Source organism: Lolium rigidum, chromosome 1 (assembly GCF_022539505.1).
Source record: "Lolium rigidum isolate FL_2022 chromosome 1, APGP_CSIRO_Lrig_0.1, whole genome shotgun sequence".
NCBI classification, from domain to species: domain Eukaryota; kingdom Viridiplantae; phylum Streptophyta; class Magnoliopsida; order Poales; family Poaceae; genus Lolium; species Lolium rigidum.
In genome coordinates this window covers 297,463,954-297,474,962 of record NC_061508.1, presented here as the reverse complement: position 1 = coordinate 297,474,962, position 11,009 = coordinate 297,463,954, and the positions used below count along the sequence as shown (strand labels likewise).

General features: G+C 48.1%; 1 protein-coding gene across 1 annotated transcript; it reads right to left on the bottom strand.

The window, feature by feature from the left end:
* Positions 1-4,733: 4,733 nt before the first annotated feature.
* LOC124660553 (oxalate oxidase GF-2.8-like) lies at positions 4,734-10,719 on the bottom strand. The gene is made up of 2 exons (XM_047198377.1): positions 10,512-10,719; positions 4,734-5,236 (listed from the first exon to the last, which is right to left on the bottom strand). Exons 1-2 carry the CDS (start codon positions 10,717-10,719, stop codon positions 4,734-4,736), a joined length of 711 nt encoding a protein of 236 aa, XP_047054333.1.
* Between the last annotated feature and the right edge of the window lie 290 nt (positions 10,720-11,009).

Genomic DNA, 11,009 nt, shown 5'->3' with positions numbered 1-11,009 from the left:
GGAGCCAACGTAAGAGTGCATGCGACACGGTCAGTGCTGGAGCGGAAGCGACAGCGGCACCAACGCATGCGTCGGGCGGCGCTGATAGCTTTGGAGTGAGCCTACTTCCATTGATGATGTATTGAGGACGAAGGTCGTTAGGCAGCTGCCATGCCTGCCCCCGGTCCACGTGGGTGGACACGGGAGGACATGTGTGGTGTCTGCGCAAACGCATCCCTTCCCCAAATTTGATGAACTGATGGGTCGCGCTGGACAGGTCGGTCTATTTAGGTCGCCACGCTGGAGCATACGTAGACGGTCCGCCTGTTCGTACGGACCGACCCAGACAGGCCAGAACCCGATGGGTCGCCCCACTAGAATGCAGCCACAAGACGCAAAACACAGACAAAAAATATCCGTTTTGGTTTGTTTGGGTCAGAACACGGATACCAAAATGGCTGCGAGGGCTGGTTTGTCCGTTTGGATAGGATGGCCCAGTGACGTGACGTATTTTCTTGAATAACAATTTTATTGATAGAAAGTAAATTAGATAGTGCGAAAAAAGAAAAAAAAACTAAAAGTTCAACCCTAGGCTAACTAGGAGTAGATTAGATCACATAACTACATCTCAAAGGATTTTAAATTTATCATTTTCTTTTTGTTAGGAAAAATAACGAACATAAATTTCCATATATTGTTAAAAAAGGCGCTAGGTTTTGGAAAACGGCTCTGGATTTACTTGTATGACAAGGTGCAAACAAGTAAACAAGATACAAATAGTAAAATGTGTAAATGATAGAGGTGACCAAAAGTGAAGCACACAGAGACACAAGAGTTGATTATCGTAGTTTCATACTTTTGAGGGGAAGTATGTCTATGTTGGAGGAGTGTGGCGCCAGGAATGCCAACTAACGATACAAATGCATTATCCTATTCTTGGTGATCAAATCACAACCGTTATGTCCCGCTCCACTTAGGTCCTTCAAATGGAAAACCGAAACCTTTACACATAGCTTGAGGCATACATCTACAACTGAATTAGAGGCTCCCAAGTGATGGCTACGAAGCTTTACTCAAAGAACTAGCTTGGGGCAACCTCTTCCTTCTAGTGTTCTAAAGAACCCAAGAGTACCAAGATTCACAAAGATTTGAGCGGTGGTAAATTAATTTTTTTTGGTGGGATTGTAGATCTAGAGCTTCTCCTCCACTCTTCAAAGAATCGAGATGTTTGGGTGGCTAGGGGAGAAGATCTAGAAGATTTACGAGGTGTAGTAATGTTGGAGAGATAGGTAGGTCGTCAAGGCTGCAAGGAGGAAGAATACCTCCTTTTATAGTTGGGGACGAAATGTAGTCGTTGGAAAAGAGTAGTAGTTTTTTTACACTGCCTGTACTGGCCGGCTGGGCCAGGCTAGCTCGAATGAGTCCCTTGTTATTTAATATGGGAAAGAATAAATCTTGAACTAGTGAAGGAAATTTGTAATAAATGTAATGGAATTTATAAGGAGGACCACACTGAACATTTGAGTAAATTTGAATAAAGATATGAGCACCTTTAAATGGAGAATATGGACACCAACACACTCAAAGGAAAATTTATAGTTTATGAGAGAACATTATGAGTGGATTCAAAACCAACCTAGAGGCAACTTAAGATCTTGGCTTAAAGACTTTCAATTTCTCTTTATATCCTATTAACCTCTAGCATATCTTATAAATAAGATGGACAAAGCAATCTGTACTATCCACACCCACCTGGGTTGGCAACCCAGTTACTGACGCGTAAATTCCTCCGTGAGAATGTGTAATTCCAAGCATTTTGCCTCACAATTCTCCACCCAAGTACAAGGACTGAAAATAAACTTGATTTCGTCTCACTTACCAACTGGCCTGAAGAAGAATAGTATTCATGAAGTATTTGCTGGAGAGTTCTTGCATTTGAGATATCAGCTTGCATCAAGATAAATGAGTCATCAGCAAATAAGAGATGTGGCACTGCCGGTGCTGCACGACAAACCTTTGACGCCCTTCAAAGAACCATTATCTTCCGCGCGCTGCAGTAAGCTAGTTAGGACCTCTGGGGAGTGGTGTTTTGGAACATGGGTGCATATGCTCCCTATAATTTGAAATGCATATTACACATATTTTAAATTTCAAAAAAATTGAAACAAAAAATTGGTACGTACATCTTCACGTGCTACGCGCTCACAAAGTCGTTTCATAAAAAATCGACTTATCATGTGACGTGTGTAAAAAAGATAAAATTCGGTGCTAAAAATAATGCTTTTCACATGATAAAGTTTCTTCTTTTTACATAGACCACAAAAAATATTGTTTTTTCGTGAAACTTGACGAATGCACATACATAATAAAGATGTACATGTAGAATTTTTTGTCCAATTTTTTTGACATTTCGAAATATATTTTTTTGGTAGAGGGAGCATACGCACCCGGGAGCCGAATTGAATTTCCGGGACCTCTGCACATAAAGCGTGCCATCTCATATATATAGCCAGATTACAAGGTTACTTATACAAGACAATAACCGATTGGTTGAGATATGGACAACTAGATTAGCCACTACTCCACCGGGAAATAACAGGATGCACCCAGGTGTAGGTGCACCTGTTTTCTCTAATATTGGAAAAAATTGCAAAAAATCTCAAAAAATTTGAAATAATTTTTTTCATGTACATATTCTGTTGATACTTGTGTAAGTTTTCACAGAAAAATACACTTGTGTGTAGCCTACATAAAAATGATAAAATGTCCAAATGGCACTATAATGATTGGTTGTGTGCTGTTCACGGTAATAGGAAATCCCATTTTCACATTTATGTGTAGGTCACAAGTGGTCATTTTTTTAATGCAAAAATCTGCATAAATAAGTATCAACATCGGATATACATGTGTGTATTATTTCAATTTTTTCTGAAATTTTGAAATAATTTTTTTTTTTTGGAATTTTCATCATAGGGTGCATGTGCACCTGGGTTCATATCCTCCGCGTCCCAACTCCACCGCACCTACAGTTCACTTTACTTGTTGTAGATAGAAGGGAGAATTAAACATTTTTTTTCCTAAGAATTCGATATAAATCCTCGAGCCACTTTTATAGGAAAAAATCACGCTCCCTACATCACATCGTATTTCGAGTCCCAACACATTGGCATAGTACGGTTGTGTTGCCATCAAGAAGTATTTTCTAGTGTCGTTGCCGGGATTTTTTTTTTGGTTTTATGGCAATCTTGCGGAGGAGAGTTGGAGCAATAACTTGCTGCCATCTAAGCTGGGAAGGTCTACATCTCTACCTTGACTTCGTTGTAAGATCTCTCTATCCATCCTTTAGACTTGTTTCTTTTTTTTCATTTTTGTTATTTGCCTTGCCTTTGTTTTTGTGTGTGTTTTGCTTGATACTCCCTCCGTCCTAAAATGTAAGGCGTCTAAGAGTTAGTCAAAAGTTAACTTTTTTTTAAGTTTGACTAAATTTATACACAAAATATAAACATTTATGGTACTGAATCAACATGAATAGTTTCACCATAAAATATATTTTCTTAATATGTCCATCGATATTGTAGATGTAAATATATTTTTCTAAATATTTGGTCAAAATTAGTAAAGTTTCCTTTTGATCAGTCCTTAGACGCCTTACATTTTAGAACGGAGGGAGTAGTAAGAAACTGAAAACCCCCTAAATATTGGTGTAACTATTCTCGTTTGTTATTTAATAAGGGAAACAATAGTAAGTTCATGCATGGTCAAGGTTATGAATTAAATCTTGAAGTAGTAAAGGAAATTTGTATGACTAGGTCTGGTGGAATCTATAAGAAGGAACCCACTATTTGAGTAAATTTGATAAAATATATGAGCAACTTAAAATGAAGAATATGGACATCTCAACACACTCAAGGAAAAAATATTTTCTTAGGGTTTGCTCGAGAACCTTATGGGTGGATAAAAACCAACCTAGAGGCAACCTAACATCTTGGTTTAATATTAAAGCTTCTTTTATGGAGAAGTTGGGATTATCTACGGTTATGGCCCATAGTAGGAACCTAGCTCTATTGTTTAAGCAAAAAAGAAAATGAAACTCTTACTGAAGCTTGGGAAATGCTTACCACATCTATTTATGCACGTGATTATGGATACAAAGGTTGGATTATAATGCATCGTTTTTATAATGGGCTTCACAACAATTTTATTGTTTTCTCGATAATGAAGTTGGTAGGTCATTTATGGAGATGATAGCCTGATCTGAAGCTTACTCCCAACTAGAAGGTTTGTTAAATTTGTGTCGGCGGCCTGATTAAAACAAACACATTTGATGTTCGAAATTTGTCGGTCTGCTGGAGATGCCGTGAGGCCTGTTGGGCTTTTCCTCTGTTCATGCTGGGTTTGGGCATATTCTAGTGGGAGTTTTTCTCTCCTTTTTTTTTTTTTGCGTGCAACCCAAATTTCGTGTAAAATTCAATGTCAAACCAAAGAGCCGAAATTGAATTGACGCTCGCCTTCGTTTCTGGATTGGATTGGTATTTGACCTGGATTCAATTCCCTGCACCAGAATGCCTAAAATGGCTAGATCCAAAGGAACATTTTGAAGTAGCATACAGTCCTCGCATATATTGGCCCTGGCGTCAGAACGGCGAGGTTATTCAATCTTTACAACAGGACGCTACCTTGACCAGAAGCTTAATCAGCTATGCATACAGCTTCTGGGGCAAGCACGCATATATATCGAACTGAATTAATACAGATCATTCCACGGTCCTAGGAATGAAGTAAGACCCGCTGGCGAAGTTGGACTTGAGAAGCTCCACCACGGAGGCGTTCACCCGGAGCGCCCTGGTGAGCACCGGCGTCGGGATGGGCGGGTTTGAGCCTACGAGCGATACCGGCACGAAGACGATGCCGGGGTTCTGGCTGTTGAAGGAGACGAACATGGAGGCCTCTTCCGCGCCGACGTTGTACTGGAAGTGCATGAGGCCACGCGGGATGAGGAACGTCCCCCCGGCGCGCACCACCTTGGAGTAGAGCCTCTCCCCGGACTCGAAGCTGCCGATGATGCCGACGAGGAGCTCGCCTCTCGTCACCATGCCGATCTCGCTGGCGCGAGGGTGGACGTGCGGCGGGTTGATGCCGCCCGGCGCGAAGTCGACGCGGTTCATGGAGATGCCCTGCGTGTTGGTGCCGGGGAACCCCCGCACGTCCAGCCGTGTCACGGCGGAGCCGTTCGGGGTGGACGTGTTGCCGGCCGTGGCTGTAAAACAATGATTTGTGGGAACGCTCAACTCCCTTAGGGTTGGCTTTGGTATTATATATATAGTGTACAGAGTTACAATCATACACGTACAAATACAGAGACTACCATATATACAATGTCTAACACCCTCCCTCAATCTTAACCGTAGTCACTGAACATCTAGCAGGTTAAGATTGCGCCGACTAACCTTGAAACAAAGGCAAGGGCAGTGGCTTACGTGAAGATGTCCGCAAGTTGATCTTTAGAAGAGATGAACTTGATCCGAAGCAGTCTCTGTGCTACACGTTCCCTCACAAAGTGATAATCAACTTCGATGTGTTTGGTCCGGGCATGAAATACTGGATTAGACGACAGGTATGTAGCCCCTATATTATCACACCAAAGAACAGGAGACTGAGGCTGCGGAACCCGCAGCTCTCGTAACAGAGACTGTACCCATATCAGCTCAGCAGTGGCATTGCCCACTGCTTTGTACTCAGCTTCAGTACTACTCCGAGACACCGTAGGCTGCTTTCGAGCACTCCAGGCGATCAGATTAGGACCAAAGAATACTGCATATCCCCCCGTGGATCGCCGATCATCAGGATTGCCAGCCCAATCCGCATCCGAGAAGGCAGACAACAAGGTGGAGGAAGAGGCACACGGTCGCGAGGCCATAGGACACCGTATGGCGAATATATCGCAAAATGCGCTTCACAGCAGTCATATGTGCATCACGGGGAGAATGAAGATACTGACAGACCCGGTTGACATCATAGGATATATCCGGTCGAGTGATGGTGAGGTACTGTAATCCGCCAACGAGGCTGCGATATTCTGTTGCGTCCTCAGAAGATAAGAGGGTACCATCAACAGAAGTGAGCTGCTCAGAAGAAGACATAGGAGTAGTGGTAGTCTTGCACAGAAGCATACCAGCACGTCGCAGAAGATCATGAGAGTACTTCTTCTGAGTGAGTGATAGACCAGTATCATCATGAGTCACCTCAAGACCAAGGAAGTAATGCAGCTTTCCAAGATCCTTCACAGCAAACGTCACACTGAGCGAGGAGACCAGACGATCAGCAGCAGTAACAGACGAGCTGACGAGGATGATATCATCCACATAGACCAGAACATACATAGTAACCTCGCGGACGCCCGAAGCGAAACAAAGAAGTATCCGCTGTCGATGGAATAAAGCCATGAGCACGAAGAGCGGCTCCAAGACGTGCATGCCACGCACGAGGGGCCTGCTTAAGACCATACAAGGCCTTCACCAATCGGCACAGATGGTCAGGACGATCCGGGTCCGAAAAACCAGGAGGCTGACGCATATATACTTCCTCCTCAAGAACACCGTGAAGGAAGGCATTCTGGACATCCAGTTGACGAAGAGACCAACCACGCGTAACAGCCAGAGAAAGCAAAACGCGGATAGTCGTGGGCTTGACCACAGGACTGAAGGTATCCTCGTAGTCAAGGCCATATCGTTGCTTGAACCCCTTAGCAACCAAGCGTGCCTTGTACCGCTCAATAGAACCATCAGCATGTGTCTTCACCTTGAAAACCCATTTGCAGTCAATGATATTAACACCAGACCGGGGGGGTACAAGAGTCCATGTACCATTCTTCATGAGAGCCTGATACTCAAGCTCCATAGCACTGCGCCAATGTGGAATCTCCATGGCAGCTGTATAATGACGGGGTTCGGCGGAAGGATCGGCAATGGCACCGAGACAAGCATGCAGCAAGCCAAGCAACCGTGCCATCAGTGCGCTGACGAGGGCGAGTAATGCCACTCTGGCTGCGCGTGTGAGGGCGAGAGGCCACAGGAGCAGTCACAGTCGAGGACGGAGGAGTCGTCGAGGCCGGTGCAGGCGAGCTGGCAACCGGCGGCACAGGTGATGTCGAGGCCGATGGAACAGTAGGAGACTGCACCTCCGGCGTGGCAGAGGCAGACGGAACAAGTGGCGAGGTGGGCGGTGAAGAGGGCGGGGACGCCAGCGGCGTCGGCCCAGTACCAGGCGACGGAGCGGCCGAAGACGGCCCCGAAGACGGCCCAGCAGTAGGCGACGGCGGGGTGGAGGGCAGCGGCCCAGGAGGTGCCGTCGCGGGAGCAGCGCGTGGCCCTGCATGGGGCATGCAGGGGGCGGCGTGATCGTCGTGATCGACGTCACCGCCAGCAGCGACGGGGTCAGGAGCATCCTGGCTGTCCAGCAACTCAAGGCGAGCACCTCGTCCAACACCTGCACCATGGTTATGCAACAAAACGGGCGAATATGCAACATCCTCAAATTGACCAGGCAAAGCAGGAGAAGAAACTGGAGACGGTACATGTGGTTCGGCTATGGGAAGCGATGCAAAGGGAAACGAATGTTCATCAAAGACAACATCGCGAGAAATGTATACACGGTTAGAAGGTACATGGAGACACTTGTATCCTTTATGGAGAGAACTGTAGCCAAGAAACACACATTTTTTAGACCGAAACTCTAGTTTGCGACTGTTGTAGGGACGTAGGTGTGACCAACACGCGCACCCAAAAACCTTGAGGAAGGTATAATCGGGTGGCTCATGGAACAGAATCTCGACAGGAGTTTTCATATGAAGGAGACGTGTGGGTAGGCGATTTATGAGGAAGCAAGCAGTGGTAAACGCATCACTCCAGAACCTAAAAGGAACTGGAAGCATGCGCAAGTAAGGTAAGGCCTGTCTCAACAATATGACGGTGTTTGCGCTCGGCAGCACCGTTTTGTTGATGTGTATGAGGACATGCAACACGATGTACAATCCCTTGTTTCACGAAAAAAAGTGTTCAGATTACGGTATTCACCCCCCCAATCAGACTGAAGGTGAATAATTTTGTGTTGGAGAATGCGCTCAACGTGTGCTTGGAACTGAATAAAAATATCAAACACATCAGACTTGCGTTTAAGTAGATACAGCCATGTAAAACGACTATAGGCATCAATGAAACTGACATAATAATTATGACCACTGACAGAAGTTTGGGTGTGACCCCACACATCCGAGTACAAAAGTTCAAGAGGAGCCTTAACAATATGAGTAGACTCAGAAAACGGTAACTGATGACTTTTACCTTGTTGACAGGCATCACAAACTGCTAAGTCTTTATTACTAGAGGCAAACGGTAACTCATGGCGACGAAGAACATGACGAACAAGCTGGGGTGGCTGGGTGACCAAGACGAGCGTGCCACGCGAGAGGGAGCAACACGAACGCCGGTGAACACACAGGAGACTTGGGCGGCGAGTGGGTGTGGCAGGGGCATCAAGAACATAAAGACCATGGCGACTCCGACCTCTAAGAAGAACGTCCCTTGTGACCCGATCCTTAACAAAAAAATGAAACGGGTGAAACTCAACAAAGACATCATTATCAAGAGTAAGTTTCTTAACAGATAACGGATTACGAGTGACGGACGGGACACGGAGAACATTAAAGCAGATTAATGCGTTTAGAGGTGAGAGAAAGGAGAGATGCCTGGCCAACATGGGAGATGCGCATACCTGATCCGTCAGCAGTGCGAACCTGGTCAGGGCCGGTGTAGGACTCCCGTGAGTGCAGCTTGGAGAGCTCATGAGTCAGATGGTCCGTTGCCCCAGTGTCCATGTACCAGGTAGGATCAACGGGATATGTCGAGGTAGACCCGTGTGTCGCCCCATAAGTCGCAAGTGCAGCTTGCTTCTCATTACCCCGGCCATCATTACCAATGCCGAGGAAGTCCGCTTTGAAGCGACGGTGGCAGCGAGAGGCAAGGTGCCCTTCAATACCGCACAGCCCGACAAGGGGCCTTGGTACCGCAGGCAGGTGCACACCCACGCGCGGCCGCGCCCGCCCGAGGTGGGACGAGGTGCCTGCGAGGGCTGTGGAGGAGGAGCGCCACTACCGGGGGGACGAGGCGCGGGAGAAGGACCACGGCCGCCACCGCCACCCCCACCACCACGGTAGGCAGCATTGGCCGAGGAATCGGGGCCATCGGGCGGCGAGCACCAAGTCGTTGCTCCGTGTTGAGGAGCCTGGCATACGAATCATGAGGCTTGATCGGGTTGTCATGGTCGCGCCCTTCAATGTTTTCAACGAGAGAGTCAAACTCTTCACCGAGACCCTTGAGGAGATAGCCAATGAATTCGGAATCAGCGAGAGGCTGTCCAATGGAGGAAAGCGTATCCGCCGGTTCCTTAGCCTGGTTGTAGTACACAGTCACAGATTTATCCAGTTTGTGGAGGTCCGCGAGTTTGTTGCGGATAGCATTGGAGCGCGCCATGGTTTGCGAAGAAAAACTGGAGTCAAGAGTAGTCCAGGCATCACGCGACGTGGCGGCAAAGAGCACCATGCATGCGACAGACGGCGTCAAGGAAGACTGGATGGCGCTGAGGATTGCCTGATCTTGGGCCGTCCATTGACGATAGGCCGGATTGGCAACCGGCAGGGGCGCGCCGTCGGTGGTGGTCAGGTGAACCACAACAGGGGGGCACGGAATCGATCCGTCCACATAGCCGTCGAGGTGATAACTGCGGAGGAGCGGGAGAACTTGGGCACGCCAAAGGAGATAGTTGTCCGGGGTCAACTTCACCGTGAGTAGATGTGCGAGATGAAGCGGCGGGAGATCACGAGAGGCCGAGGTATCGCGGGCGGCGGGTGTAACCGACACAGGGGCAGGAGGCACCGCGGGTGGAGGCACTGCCGAGGGGGCGGGCGACAAGGAGGGCTGCCCGTACGCCATTGCAGGTGCACCGTAGAACAAGGGATGGCCATGGGGGCCAGCTCCATAGTGTGGCGGCGCGGGGTGAGGGACAATATCACCATGTCCTGGAGGCGGTACCTCGGTGGTGATGCGAGAGACGGGAGCGGGGTACGTCGACGCGGCAGAGAGCCAGGGCAGGGCCGTGGCGATCGGGCTGGCGCCCGAGACGAGAGGAGCCCGCCGCAGCCGTGGCGATCGGCGAGGGCACGAGCGGCGGCGGCGGCTGCCCGGCGAGAAGGGCCGCAAGAAACGGCGAGACCAGCGGGCGGTCCATGGCAGAGGACGGCGCTGGTGGTGCAGAGGTGGTTGAGGAGAGGGAGATCGACGCGCCAGCGACGCAGGAGCTCGCGGCGGCGGCGTCCGAGTTGGCAGCGGAAGACATGACCTAGATCGGTTTAGTCTGATACCATGTAAAACAATGATTTGTGGGAACGCTCAACTCCCTTAGGGTTGATTTTGGTATTATATATATAGTGTACAGAGTTACAATCATACACGTACAAATACAGAGACTACCATATATACAATGTCTAACAGTGGCGAGCCTGGACGAGAAGAGGAAGTCGTCGCCGGCCTCCGACGTGGGCACGCATGGGTACCCGTTTACCGAGACCTCGCTGTCGAGGTCGGCCACGCAGAAGTCCTGGAGTGGGTCTGGGTCGGCGGCGAGGATGCATGGAGCGAGGAACATCATGGTGAAGAGGCCAGCCGTTAGGGTTTTGGAGCGCGCCATTGGGGAGCTCCACACTATATCTCCAACAATCTTAGCGAATGTATACGGTAGTTGTAGTTGTAGCTAGCTGTTGTGGAATGAGTAAGTTCGTGAGCAACGGAGCCCTTTATATAGGGCGGGATCCAGTCAGTGCATGCATGGAGCTAGTTCTTCCGTCTGTCTCTATCGTCACTCGTCACTACATGCATGTGCTTTCATGTCTGAACACGCGTCAAAGGGTGAATTATTACACATTGTGAAATTGATGGAGCTCAGAGTGAGTTACCTAAACGTATATGATTGGCGGCGAG

Bases quoted from the DNA above. Each gene is read 5' to 3' on its own strand.
- LOC124660553 (XM_047198377.1), bottom strand. From the start codon at position 10,719: ATGGCGCGCTCCAAAACCCTAACGGCTGGCCTCTTCACCATGATGTTC. The intron at 5,237-10,511 runs GTATATATGGTA...ATTGTTTTACAG, and splicing joins GCTCGCCACTGTTAGACATT to CCACGGCCGGCAACACGTCC.